This window comes from Natator depressus, chromosome 2, assembly GCF_965152275.1.
Source record: "Natator depressus isolate rNatDep1 chromosome 2, rNatDep2.hap1, whole genome shotgun sequence".
Taxonomy (NCBI): domain Eukaryota; kingdom Metazoa; phylum Chordata; order Testudines; family Cheloniidae; genus Natator; species Natator depressus.
This window is the reverse complement of record NC_134235.1, coordinates 47,239,498-47,254,712: the sequence shown is the minus strand read 5'-3', so window position 1 is coordinate 47,254,712 and position 15,215 is coordinate 47,239,498. Positions and strand designations below refer to the sequence as shown.

Sequence of the window (15,215 nt, the reverse complement as noted above, 5' to 3'; positions counted from 1 at the left end):
ACTTTTTATTTATTATTTATTTATTTAAACCTCAAAAATCAAATTGCTTCTTTCAGTTACTTACCCTCAGGTCCTGAGCAAATGTGGACTCTTACTAGTTTTTATTTTCTTTGCAAATGATTTTACTTTCATCTCAAGCTGCATCCTACATAAACAGAATTAGGATAGAAGTCTAATGTAGTGTCATGATACCAGTGTGGTAACTAGATAAATGGCTAATATTTAGTAGTAACCACTGTAGGCGTGTCTAGAGCTTTACAAATAATTAAGGCGGTCTGTGTCCTGAGCAATATATAATCTTTTCGGCAGAGAACAGCAAGGGGTTACATCAAAAGGGTAACTAGGTAATGGAATTGAGACACAAGCGTTAAAATGCCTGGTCTTTACTTTTTTTTCTGTAGTAATAGATATATTTAAAGTTACCAATCTTTAGGGCTACTTTGAAGTTTCATTACTGCTTTAGCTGGTAATGAGCAAACACTAACATATATACAATTATTGGGTTGTCAAGCAGTGAGTGGTAGAACTGTAGATTTGGCAACCAATAAGAGTATAAGCAACAACCATGCTGGCATTGAAGGGTATTTCTTGATGTGGGAGCTGACTGGATGGAGAACCCATTAATGATCTTTATTTTGGGGTCAGTTTTGCAGCATCAATAGGGGCTTCTAACCAGTACTAGGGTGGCTAGAGATATTCAGTTAATATGGACTCTAAGGCCCGAAGGGAATCTCATGATCATTTAGTCTGACCACCTGCACTTCACAGGCCACAGAACCTCACCCACCCACTCCTGTAATAGACCCCTAACCTCTGGCTGAGTTACTGAAATTCTCAAATCTTGATTTAAAGACTTCAAGTTACAGAGAATCTACCATTTACAGTAGTTCAAACCAGCAAGTTACCCACCATGCTGCAAAGGAAGGCAAACCCCTCCCAGGAGCTCTAATTGCCCAAGGGGAAAATTTCTTCTTGACACCAAATATGGTGATCTATTAAATCTTGAGCATATGGGTGAGCCCACAAGCCAGACACCTAGAAAGAATTTTCTGTAGTGACTCAGTCCTCCCTGTCTAGTGTCCCATCTCCAGCCATTGGGGATATTTGCTAATAGCAGTCGCAGATGTGCTATGTGCCATTGTAGGCAGTCTCATTATACCATCCTCTCTGTAAACTTATTAAGCTTTAGTCTTGAAACAAGGTTTTTGCCCTCACTACTCCCCTTGGAAGGCTGTTCCAGAACTTCACTCCTCTGGTGGTTAGAAACCTTCGTCTAATTTCAAGCCTAACCTTATTGATGGCCAGCTTATATCCATTTGTTCTAGTGCCAGCTTTGGCCCTTAACTTAAATAACTTCTCTCCTTCCCTGGTGTTTATCCGTCTGATATAGTTATAGAAAGCAGTCATCTCCCCTCAGCCTTCATTAAGCTAAACAAGCCACGGTCCTTTTGTAAGGTAGGTTCTCCATTCCTTTGATCATCCTAATAGCCCTTCTTTGCACCTGTTCCAGTTTGAATAAATCTTTAACATGGAAGATCAAAATTTCACACCGTATTCCAGTTGAGATTTCACCAGTGCCTTTCAGAATGGTGATAACACTTTCCTGTCTCTACTAAAAATACCTTGGCTAATGCATCCTAGGGTTGCATTAGCTTTTTCCCTGCCATATCACATTGGTGGCTCATAGTCATTCTGTAATTGACCAATATACCCAGGTCATTCTCCTTCTCTGTTGCTTCCAACTGATATGTCCGCAATTTATAGTAAAAATTTCATGCACTTAAGCACTAACAACAAAACCTTTCACTTTGCACTATTAAACTTCATCCCATTTCTATTAATCCCATATTTGATATTCTGGTCCTCCTCCATATGAGTAAATACCTCCCAACATCGTAATTTTATTATCTCATTACTGCTTTTTTGTGCCAAGGTCATTAATGAAAATGTAAATTAGACTGATCACAAGACAGATCCCCAAGGAACTTCACTAGTTCTCCTTCCAGCCTGACATTTCGCTTTTCAGTATGACCCATTGTAGTCTCGCCTTTAACAAAGTCCTTACCCACATTTCGATTCTCATATTAATCCCCATCTTCTCCAATTTAATTACCCAGGTGGAACTGTATCAAATGCCTTACTAAAAATCCAGGTAGATTAGATCTACTGCATTTCCTTTGTCTAGAAAGTGAGTTACCATCTCCAAATAAATAAATAAATAAATTTAAATCTGGTTAGTCTGGCACAATCTACGTTTTGTAAAACCATGTTTTATTTTTATCCCAATTATTGTTTACCCCTATGTCCTTAACTACTTTCTCTTTCAAAATTTGTTCTAAGATCTTGCATTCATTGAGGTCAAACTAACAGGTCTGTAGTTTCCTGGATCACTTGGTTGTCATGGCTTATGGCAAGTTGTATCTTTGATTCCCTTACTCGGTCTCTCTGTGGGCACCCTAATGCAAGTGACGGGTCTGTGCCTGTACTTCTTTCCTATATCTCTCACCACTTTTAGGCTGGGTTCCCAGATCACAGCACCCATGTTCATCAACTGTATCCTTGGCAGGTCCACTTGGATTTTGGCTCCTGCTTCAACTTGTTTCCAGGAAGTGACAGAACAGCTTGTTGAAGACAGTGTGATTTATTTATAGGGACACAACAAAGGGAGAGGGGAAAAAAAATCAAACAGAAGATAATATGCATATAGATCTTACCTAAACGTTAACCTTTCCTTGTAATTTAGGTAGCCCCCGTCCGAGTAATCCCTCCCCCCACCCCCAGCATTGGGGAGTGCAACCTTTACCCCTCTGTCTGATTCTTCAGTTATTGTGGTTCCCTCTGTCCATCCCTGCCCCGCCCCCCAGGTTCACAGGTAGTCTTTTATCTTTTCAAAGTCCCTGTGTTTGTCCTGGAGCAACACAACCTGGTCAGTTGGGCTTATACTTCTTCCCAGGTGGGACAGAGGCAGACTTCCAGCAATGGATTCAGTGTATTGTCCATCTGAGCGTCAGCATTTGGTGCTGTCTACAGCCATTGTCTGGGTTCCTGCAGACCAAAGCTAAGGGCTTGTCTGCACTTACAGTGCTGCAGCAGCGCAGCTGCACCCTGAACCGCTGTAGCACTTAGGGAAGACGTTACCCATGTTGATTGGAGAGCTCCCGCATAGGTACTCCACCTCCCTGAGAGGCAGTAGCTATGCTCACAGGAGAAGCCTTCTTGTCATTATAGCACTGTCTACAATGGGAAGATAGGTCAATATAACTATGTTGTTCAGGGATATGGAAAATTCACACCCCTGAGCGAAGAAGTTGATACCAACATAAGTTTGTAGAGTAGACCAGAGCTAACTAAGGCTGATTTAGCTTTACCTTTTAGCCAGCATCAAAATAACCAGCAAACTCACTGGGAGAAAGAAAGATGAATCATAAAATTAATACAGATCTCTCAAATTCTTCACAGTGGTGATGGATGTTAGCAAAATGGATGGACAGATTTGGCAATGCAATTCTAATGGAAATGCTCCATTGAGATCAGCAATTAACAGGCTGAGTCTGTTAATTAAGTATTGTGGGATACTGCCAACCAGGAAATTAAACATTATTCAGAGGCACAAGGATCTTATCTTCATATGTCCTGTACACTTTCTTCAGGCTACAATGTTAGTGCCCTAGTTTGCACCACCTCTACTCTATACAGTGAAATGTAGAAATCTGGTCTACTTTATTCAGCTAAAATTGGTGACTTTCCAAATTGTGTATGAAAGTGACTTTGTAGCCAAAAAGCATGACCTTTGGCAAACTTGCAGGGGTCACCTCCCATGTATAAGAGATTTTTTTTTCAACCCAAGATCCATGTACGATTTCTAGCTGCTATTATAATACTTTGTTCAAAGATGTCCATAAGTTTGTGGTGATATTGCTGTTCAGAGGACTGGATACAAATGGCATTATTGTTACTAGCCGCATGTTCTTCCTATATCAGAATTGGTCAAGTACATAATGGAACAGAGTACGCTGCGTCTGAGGATGATACCTCCCACAGACTATTATTTGCTAGTTATAAAGTTGAGACCAACAGACAAACTTTGACTTCAGTCTGTGATCTGCCTATAGAGTTAAAGACCTCACCGAGCATCCCTTTTTTGCCTTTGAAAATGACAGAACGGCAGTAAAATTCCTTTTAGAATGCTGACTGCCTTCTAGCTATAACCACAGTTTAGCAGGTTTCCAAGTGTGGTGCACCACAGTGGTTTTTTTTTTTTTTTAAATATGAAAACCGTTTAGAAGCTTGAACTTGAACTGCATAAAGACAGATCTCGCCATCTAGTGGATGTGAGAGAAGCTCTGAAAATGTGCCTCTGTACAGTTAGTTCAGCAAGCTCTTTTATCTCATTGAGCAGGGACATTTGGTGTTGGAACTCGTAGGTTCTATACCTGGTTCTGGCACTGGGTCTGTGGCATTTGGCAAATAAATAATCCAAAATCTTCAAAGTGGTCCCTTTTTTGGGGTTTCAACTTCTGGTGCCCATTTTCAGAGGTATTGAACGCTCTCAGCATCTGTTGACTTCAGCTGCATTATGGGTGCTTGCTTCTGAAAATCAGGACCTGTATGTCTCAACTTGGGCCATCCAAAGTTAGTGGCCACTGTTGAAAATGTGAATCTTAACATCCGTATCTTGGGTTATTCATTTGTAAAATGAGACTATTTACCTACTAACATAGGAGTTGTATGGCTTGCCTGATGTTTTTAAAACACTTCAGAGTTGTGTCCTACCTTTTCATCCAAGGATCTTCAAGTACTTCTATATTTAAATAAAATATTTCACATCTACCCTTTCTAGGTATGTTGTGAATAATATTAGTGAAGTATATAGTATCTGAACACAGAGTAAATGTTCGTCCTTCTTTTATCTACCTAGATTACAGCAGAAGAAGTAAAGGATAACAGAGTGGTCTTGTTCGAAATAGAAGCAAGGAAACTAGACAATAAGGTACTTAACAGTTGTATTTATAATAACAAAGCATTAAAATAATGATGCTCTTATAAATAAATAATGACAGGGCTTGATTTATTCTGGGATTCTTTGCTGAAGAAATTAAGTCTACTAAGATACTGCTTACAGTAGAAGAAAACTATAGAAACAGAACATTTTGTGAATTACATTGAAGTTTTTAGAATGAATCTTGACCTAATTCTAAAATGAGACAGGTATATTGCCCAAAATATTCTTTGAACAAGACTTAACTCTGTCCATATAAATTAATCCCAGCTTTGTATCTTTTCATTAGTGTGAATGCTTTTGCATTTTAATTTTATTTACTAAAATAAATAACTGTAGAAAGTTCACTTTCAGACAAAGTATATGTTAGAGTGGGCAAATCCATTATAATAAAGAAACAACTTCAGGGCTGGCATTAGAATCTCTAAATGCTTTAATTGCTCTATGAAATTCTAAAATAGATGTTAAAAATAAGTGTGTAGGGAAGAAATGCTTCTATTTTACATTTTTATAATGCTCTAATTAGGCAGCTTTGAATTCGGGTCCTGCCCTTCATACACCTAGTGGTCCCATTGCCCTGAGATGGAACTGTCTGGCAGTGTTTACAGAGCACAGAATCTCACCTTACACTTAAAGAATATTTCTAATCTACTCATAGCTGTATAATTCTTTGGCTTGCTAATGTAAACTATCCTGTTTTAAAAAGCAATAATGAGAATGATACCTGAAAAGTGATTTGTATTCTTCATCAGAAAGATGTTTAATAGTTTTTAGGAAAGAGTCTCTTGTTTATCTTCCATTTATCGGACTATGTATATTAATTAGTGTTTGATAACATTCATGCCATGTGATAACTACCTATTTTTTAAACTCAGGATATTTTTGGAAAGTCAGACCCTTACTTGGAGTTCCACAAGCAGACCTCGGAAGGGAACTGGGTAATGGTTCACAGAACTGAGGTAGGGGAGGTTGTTCACAAGAAACTAGAGTTTTATTGAGTTAATCTGATTTTAAATGTATAACATAGCACTAAAGGTACAGCACCTTTAGAGCAGGAGAGTTGATCTTGTGGTTAAGGCGCCAAACTGGGTCTCAGAGATGGGAAAACTCAGATCTCCTGTTAAACTTTTTTCTGTGTGACTTGAAAGTCATTAAATGTCTCTGGCACTCAAATGTGGATAATACTGCTTTTTCTTACTCTTGTCCGTTTAGATTGTAAACCCTGTGGGCAGCGATTGTTTAGATGTATGTAATGGCTAGCATAATGGTCTAGTTTTGGTAGGAACACCTAGATGCTATTATAATATTACTATTAATATCGGAGAATGACAACTTCAGCTAGGTCTGATATTTACTACTTAAAATAAGTGTATAACTTATTACTAAATACTTATAGGAGAGCCTGAAGCCCCAATCAGTATTTAAATAATGAACAAATTTAGAGGAAGGCACAGTCCCTTACAGCACTAAGATTCTTTTTGCTTGATAGACATGAGGAGGTTATAAAGTGGCCTTTGCTGACTTGCACATCTCTTCTGCCCCGCCCCCTTCCCTTAACCCTTGAATCTCTGGAGGAAATACTTCTGGAAATGGTGTTTCAGTATACACATTTGGTGGAGTGAAATGTAACTTCTGGAAATGATGATTTTACCCCATTGTCTTGCTTCTACTGGTAAGATGGGGGGGTACATAGCAAAATGCTGCCTATGCTTTGGATCTTCCAGTACAGAGGTACTGGAATGTTACATCCTCTCCAGTTTGGGATTTAAATGGCATGATAGATTAAATTTCCCTTTTGGAAAATATTGACCTAGCAGTGAGCAGCAGCATCCAACTTCCTCCAAGGCGTTGGTGTTAAAACAAAATTTTCTCCTGTTACGATGATCCGGGTCTTGTTATATCCTTGTCATGTGTACATGTTTTTTGTGACTGCCTCACAGGTCAACACTTTCCATATTTGTTATAGTTATGGAATAAAAACAGGGCAAAACTGATAGTCCCTCTCCATCTTGCCTTGCTAACAATGCTATTTTATCAAATCTTTTTGGCAGGTTATAAAAAACAACTTGAATCCTGTCTGGAAGCCCTTTAAAATACCTCTCAATTCTCTGTGTTACAGTGATATGGATAAAACAATCAAGGTAATATTTAAATGATGCATTGCATTTGTCCTTAATGTATCTAGAGAACAGTTGGCAAATATAATGAATATTCATTTAACTTGTTTATCCTCTTAGTTTTAAGTTAAATTCAAAATACAGGTTTTTATTATAAGTAACAGAAAACAGGGATGATGATAATGATGACCTGATAGTTTGTGTTACAGTATCTCCTAAAAATTTTGTCAAATTGACTTCCAGAGTTAGGGAAGCCGATTAACCTAGCGTAAATGTGTATTTCTCTCCAATTTTTCCTTTGAATTAGTGTTAACACAGCATCAGTTCTCAGACTTGTTAAAAGTATGGGCTGTCTACTTGCACATTTACAGTCAGTTAGAATCCTTTTGGCTGTTACTCTTTCTTGCTCCCCTGCATATGACTGTCTGTCGCCTTATACGTCTTTCACACTTGTTTAATTCCCTTTCTTTCCTGGATGTGTGTCACAGCCATCAGGTCCTCTTCTCAGCCTGCTCAACTGGACTTTGCTGACCAGTTGCTTCGTTCTTTTCTCCATTGCTTAGATATTACCTACACAATAGTCCCAGTTCCTGCTAGCCTGAGGAGTAGAATGAATGTTCATGGGGATTCCCATGAATAAAGCACAGTAGCAAAGCATTAGCATTGAATCGCTGGATCTACCCAGACAAAACCTTCTGATGCCAAGCTGTTTTTAACATTAACTGATTTGTGTATAGAGCTAGTATTTGAAATATTTTAATTTGGAATCCTCTAGTCAGGAGGACATTTTACAAATGTAATTATTTCACTACTAACTGTTCAGTAGTATCTCCCTTCCTCACTCCACTAGCTCCCAAAGCAGAGACATTGTGACAACACGGGCAGCATATTTCAAGAAAATGGATCTCTGCTGCCATTGACGTCCTTCGCTGCCTTTAGTCATTGGTCCATAAAGGAGCATCATAATCTGTTAGCTTCAGCTCTGGGTTCTGTTGTCAGATGAGTGAATTCAAATGAACATGCCTTATCTTAAGCACCACTTTTGGATTTGATGTTCGGAGACAAGATGAATGCAGGGTTGCCTGCCTTCTTGTCCTAACTGAATCTGTGATGGTTCAGTCCTTTTTCCTCTGTAGAGAAGGATGGTTCAAGAAGCCTGGGAGGATAAGGTGGGCTCCACTCACAGGACAAGGAGTCAGTCTAGTGAATCCTTACTGAACATTATCTGCAACCATTGACACCCTGACCCCCAAACACCCCCTTAGTCGTCATCACCCAAAAGTTCTTGGTTTTTTGACACCCTGCATCAAATGACAGGCGGAAACTTGAGAACTAGTGATGGAAAAGCTAAGGCCGAAAGACAGAAGGTGAAACACAACAATTTTCTTCAAGCCTATGCTCAGGCTTAAAGCTGGTCAGAAATTTTCTCAAAAAGAAAAGGAGTACTTGTGGCACCTTAGAGACTAACCAATTTATTTGAGCATAAGCTTTCGTGAGCTACAGCTCACTTCATCGGATTCATTCATCGTGTAGCTCACGAAAGCTTATGCTCAAATAAATTGGTTAGTCTCTAAGGTGCCACAAGTACTCCTTTTCTTTTTGTGAATACAGACTAACACGGCTGTTACTCTGAAACCAGAAATTTTCTGTTACATGCTTTTTTTTCTGATGGAAATTGTTTTTATGTAGAAATTGAAATGCTTCAGAAGTTTTTATTTCAGCATGAATTCTTGCAGGGAGAATATTTTGAAACAAAAAATCTATTTTGGAAAATTTGAAACTATATTTTGAATTTAACTTTGTTTTTTTTTTTTTCATTTTTATTTGTTTTTACATTACTACTGATCTGTCATGAAATAGAGTATATTATGCAGTAATACCATTGGCATGTCGTGAAATAATGTAAAAATGAAAAAATAAATTCAGAAACCGAAATTTTTCAAACTTCCAATGCATGGGAAATTTCAAAATGTTTTTTTTGTTTTTTTTTGTTTTTTTTGTTCCAGTTTGGAACAAAAACAGATGTAAGTGTCAAAATTTCCTGCAAAACAAAAATTCCAAGTTACAGAAGCAATCATGCTGGTTGAATTACAAAGCAAGAGAAGCTTTCTATCAAAGAATCATAAAAATGTAATGCCAGAAGGAACCTCAAGAGATCATCTAGTCGATTTCCCCCAGTCACCATGCTGAGGAAGAATTAAGTATACCTAGACCGTGCCTGTCAGCTGTTTTGTCTAACTAGTTCTTAAAAACCTCCAGTGATGAGGATTTTATGACTTCCCTAGGTAACCTATTCCATAACTTAACTACCCATATAATTAGAAAGTTTTTCCAAATATCTAATTTAAATCTCCCTTGCTTCAAAGTAACCCAAAGAGTTCTTGTCCTACCCTCAGTGAACATAAAGAACAATTGATCACCATTCTCTTTGCAGCACCCTTTTACATATTTGAAGACTCATCATGTCCCCCTTTTAATTCTCTCCCTTTTTTTAGAGTAAACATGCTCAGTTCTTTCAGCCTTTCCTGATGGGTCATGTTTTCTAAATATCTTTCTCTTTTTGTTGCTGTCCTCTGGACTCTCTTTCACATCTTACTTAAAGTGCAATGATCAAAACTGGGCACAGTACTGTAGCTGAGCCCTCACTAGTACTGTATCAGTTACCTCCCAGGTCTACATATGGCACTCCTGCTAATGTATCTCTGAATGACATTTGCCTTTTTCATCACAGCCTCACATTGTTGACTCATATTGAATTTGTGATCCTCTACATTACCCCCAGATCCTTTTCAGTTCTAGAACCACTTAGCCAGTTTTTCCCCATTTTGTATTTGTGCATATGATTTTTTCCCTCCTAAGCATAATACTTTAAACTTCTCTTTGTTGAATTTCATCTTGCTGATTTCAGCTTCAACTGAAGCTGCCAAATCCAGGGTGGTAAACCAATTCATCGATCCTCAGTTTCTACGGCACTGGTTAAATCACGTTAAACCCTTAAATGGATAGTCTCATTTGGAAGTAAGGTGGCCTTAGTGTGAAGGAAAATTTTTAAATTTAAATTTTTCACACCTTCATTTAATTCAGTTTAACTTTCCTGAGTGTCCCTGGGTAGACATGCCCTAAGATTACATTCAAAGTGGCAGTTGAAGTATAGTATGGCATTCACAAAATCAAAATGGAATTCATAAATTGATAGACATATTCCCCAATCTGTCAGAGCAGTGTGTACATTTAGACAAAATCCTATCAAAACAAGATATACCATAGCACTTACCATAGCACTTATTTCCATCCTGGGGAGAGGATGCAAGAGAGAATAAATCACATGCGACAAACATTAGTTTCATTGCTTAATGCACAACTGGAACATATGTAGCTACTATGGGTATAAACCTGCACAGAATAAAACAGTTATAAAGCAGAGTAATGATTACCTTTATAAGTAAGCCCAGAATCTGACAACCTGGGGGGAAAAAAGGGAAAGAGCTAGTGAGAGCTCTTCTTCACATGTCATAGATGAATTTTTCATTTCCATTAAATAGCCCCACTAAAACTGTAGTTCCTTGACCAAATAAATCCTTTAAGATAGGGTTGTTTTCGGCTCAGGATGATCCAAAATGTAATCTTCTCACCCAATAGAATACACTGTGTAGGTGTATAATAAAACCTGCTGTGGAGTTTCTGAACTCAGTTACATGGGTATATATCCAGAGTAACTGGGTTTCCATGGCTCCAGATTTACACAAATAAAGCCGGATAGATTCTAATCTCTGCTGCATTTTATTTTGAAATTGTAGTTTATGGATTTAAAATTACTTTCAGATGAGACAGTAAAATTGTGGTAATGTTTTGAAGAAGAATTAAACAATGCTTTAACGCTTTTATACACACAGTGGCATGCATAACAGGCTATCTTATTATAGTAAGTAAAATGACTTTTTTAGCTTTCCTCAGTATGAATGCCTCTTCACACACTGAGTCGCTCAGTTTGTGTATTCAGCAGTAATGCACAAATCAACTTGCTACACTATCTCATTAATTTATTTCTAAGTTGTGTGTGTGTTGCAGTGAGTCAGTAATATCGTTCTGTACCAGAAATGTGAGTCTCTCTCATTTGGAGCTAGCATGCCTGAATCCATCAGCTCTGAGGAGAGCAGAGGGGAACAAAGATAATGTTTATGTTGCTACAGGGAGCCACCAAGATTGTTGCATGAGCAGTCAACCTTTTGATCTCAAAAGAAACATTGGGCTAGATGTATTTAATATATCAAACTCCCAGAAATGTATTCTGTCTTTAAATAAAAAAGACACTTATGATAACCTTGGAACAAGCTATTATTACTGTTGAATGAAAAAAATATATTTGGTATTAAGAATTCCACCAATTGCTTGGTTAGGTGAACATCTGATTGGCTCAACATAAGAGAGCCTAAATAATCTGCATCACATCTGCCTGTGCTGAAATCTGTTTCTCCATCTGTGATACTGTTGTTGCCTGTATGAAGTATGAATTGGTGTTCAATGCATGTGCATGTATTATGTATTATATTACAGTGGTAGCCAAAATGTATCTAGGAGCTATGCCAACAGAAGAAAGCACAGTCTCTGCACTATAGAGCTTTCAATCTAAAAGGCAGTAATGTAGAAATATGAAATGTGTTATGCAGGCAGTTTTCTCTCAGAAGCCCAAGATTTTATTAAGGTAGTGGGTTTTTTTTTTTTGTTCAGTCATAAATGAAACGTTAAAGAAAACATAACTTTATTAATGTGCTAGTGTACAGTATAATACTTTGTCTTAATGGGGAGTAGGAAAGAAAAGCATGGAGAACAGCAGCATGGCTTAGATTGAATCTGTTTAGGAAAATTTTTGTCCAGGGTCTGTATATTTATCCTGAATAATGGAAAAGTGCTTCAATGGAAATTTTGGAACTAGGAAGCTGTTATTTTAATAAGTCATCTTACCTATACTCAGAGCAAAAAATCATTCTTAAATAGACAAAGGTGGTTTGTGCAATGTCAGTTTAAATATACAAACTTAATTCAGAATTATAATTAAGACATTCTGGAGAACAGTCATAGCCTTTTCATTTTATTACTTTTTATATGTATGTGAGCAGATTCTTCACAAAAGTTAAAACAACAATGGAAAAATAGAGCTGGGCTAAATAAACTGACAGTCTGCCAACCAACCCTGTTAAACAGCAAAAATAACCGAAGAAAGGAAGAGTAAGTGAGAAAGGAAAGGCATTAAGGTTAAAGGTGGATTGATTTGATCAGTAAAGTCTTACCATTGGGCTGTAAATACAGGCAAAGAGGGATTTTAGCCAACATACTATCTCTGAGGAAGTTATAAATTTACAGATAATTAAGACTGCTGGTCTTGAGAGAACTCTCAAGTCTCGCTTCTATTATCAGCGGTGAAAGGTACTGAACTCTGTCTCTGAGCCCCTCTCTGGATCAGTAATGCAGTCCACTTGCTTTTGCTCTCCTGCTAACCACCCGGAGCCTGACTTGAAGTACTGATCATCCATATCTCCCACTGAAATCAATAGGAGTTGAATGTCAGTATCTCTGAAAATCAGGCTTCCAGTCTATAACGGCAGAAGGGCGCACAGACTAGGCACCACGGAGTGACTTTTCATAAAAATGATCAGAATAAAATAGTAGCATTCGCCCTAACCAACCATATTGGACCTGATCCTGTAAAATGCTGAACATTTGATGCTCATTGACTTCCGTGAAGATGAGGATGCTCAGCAGCTTGGAGGATCTGGTTCAGTAGTAGGTAAGACTCCCTTTTCTTTCTGCAGTTGGTAAAGCCTAGCCTTCAGACACTTGTATATATTCCCCATGAATTTAAGTCTATGGCAGAGGGCAAACTTCTGCCACACTTGAAATCCTAACTGTATCAAAAAAACCTGCCTTTTTTTCTTTGTTATAGAAGTGTCATTGCAACATCACTTTGATAGAGTGTTGGCTCTCGCTAATCCTGGATAATGCTTCATTTTAGGTAGAGTGTTATGATTATGACAATGATGGGTCTCATGATCTCATAGGGAGTTTTCTAACCACGATGTCAAAACTGAAGGAAGCTTCTCGATCATCACCGGTAAGTCCAAAGCCTCTAGGTTTCTTGAGCATTTTTGTGAAATTGCTTTATTCATTTTGAGCAAAGACTACAAAGTATCTTTGATTGTCAATATTTAACTGCCTTATGGCAGTGCTTGTAGCACCAATTCAGTTCACATTCAGTTGGCATTTCCATTATAAATCTACTTTTACAGGCTTTAATATTTTGTTCGTTTTTTGTAACGGCTTGTGTCTGAAAATCCAAGTTGTTGGGCCAAATTAATTTCACCAATCCATAATCGTCAAGATGCAGAATACACTATAAATTTCACTGCTGTTAAAAGGCCAAAGCCTGAACTTATTGTGTCAGATTTTACTTTATCCTTAATTTTCAGGTTTGGTTCTTGCTCACTTGAGTAAGTAATTGAATAAATCTGAACGAAGACTTTAAGATTTTAGCTACTAGTGCACAGAAATCAACCTAGCATTTTCATTTGTTTGGGTCTTTATTTCCTTTCTTAAAAAAAAAACTCAGAAACCACACTGTCCCATATATTTTGCTATGAAACGTTAACAGTGCTGTAAACCTTGTAACATGGTAGATTGCATCCTCATAAATTTCATTAAAGGCCACTCAGCAGCCTTAGCTTAGAATCTCTTTATTTTTATTGACTTGTGTCATAAATATAAAGGGAAGGGTAACAACCTTCTTGTATACAGTACTATAAAATCCCTCCTGGCCAGAGGCACAAAATCCTTTTACCTGTAAAGGATAAAGAAGCTCAGGCAACCTGGCTGGCACCTGACCAAAAGGACCAATAAGGGAATAAGATACTTTCAAATCTGGTGCCGGGGGGGAGGTTTTGGTCGGTCTGTTCTGGGTGCTTGCCGGACACAGATCAAGGAAGCAAGCAATCCAACTCCTTTAGAATTAGTAAGTACTAGCAAGGGAATGTGTTAGCTTATTTTTGTTTTGGCTTGTGATTTTCTCTGTGCTGATAGGAAGGTGTATTCGTGGTTTTCTTTTTGTAATTCTAAAGTTTGGTCCAGAGGGAAATCCTCTGTGTTTTTGAATCTGATTGTCCTGTAAGATTATCTTCCATTCTGATTTTACAGAGGTGCTGCTTTTACCTTTTTTCTTTATAATAAAGTTCTGTTTCTTTTAGAATCTGATCGGATTTTTTTTTTTTAGTGTCCTAAAAAAACCCAAGGTTGGTCTGTGCTCATCTTGTTTATTCTCAAGCCTCCTCAGGAAAGGGGATGTGGGGTTTGCGGGGGTATTAGCGGGGAGTAGGAACTCCAAGTGGTCCTTTTCCTGAGTTTGTCTAAATCACTTGGTTGTGGCAGCGTTACCCAGTCCAAGGTACAAGGGAGAATTTGTGCCTTGGAGTTTTTAACCTAAGCTAGTAGAAATAAGCTTAGGGGGTCTCTCATGCAGGTCCCCACGTCTGTACCCTAGAGTTCAGCGTGGGGAGGGAACCCTGACACTTGTGTCTCAAGCAATATTCTACCATATTTTTCCTTAATTGCACATAACTTGAAAAATAGTTCAGTGATCAGGTACACTGCATACAGGTTTGGAACCTAAAAGCGTCCTAAAGTATTGTATGTAAACTGAATTCTTCAAACCTACTAATTATAAATATTTAACTTTTTAAATGTGTTTATATTTTCTACTCACTTGCTCCTGCTATGTTGCTCCCTCAATGATTGTTTCTGAAGACTGTCCTCTGCTCAGTTTCAGGAAATCTAACACTTCCTTTTACAGCACTGGTAAATAATTTCAGCAAGTGACTGCTCATATGTAATCTGCTTCTAGAGATTTCTAGTGCTTTTTCTCATATTGCTAGATTCTTGAAAGTAGGCTGGCATTTATTCAGCTTTTCCCCACAAGCAAAGTAGTGTGCATCTTGCTATAGTAATTAAACTACACAAACACCTGAAGGGCAAGGATGAAACAGTTTAGTCCACTCCTTTACTATAGCATATGAAGATTTTTCTGTTTCATAAGTTAATTATTTAAATAAAAT

General features: G+C 37.9%; 1 protein-coding gene across 3 annotated transcripts in view; it reads left to right on the top strand.

Annotated features, from left to right (window-relative positions):
- The window catches only part of CPNE3 (copine 3), a 64,723-nt gene that overhangs the window by 31,968 nt on the left and 17,540 nt on the right, over positions 1 to 15,215 (top strand). For all 3 annotated transcript variants that reach the window (XM_074944146.1, XM_074944145.1, XM_074944147.1), the window contains 4 exons: positions 4,919 to 4,990; positions 5,875 to 5,958; positions 7,051 to 7,140; positions 13,127 to 13,225. In XM_074944146.1, coding sequence (XP_074800247.1) covers positions 4,919 to 4,990; positions 5,875 to 5,958; positions 7,051 to 7,140; positions 13,127 to 13,225 — 345 coding nt within the window. The remainder of the gene's footprint in view (positions 1 to 4,918; positions 4,991 to 5,874; positions 5,959 to 7,050; positions 7,141 to 13,126; positions 13,226 to 15,215) is intronic.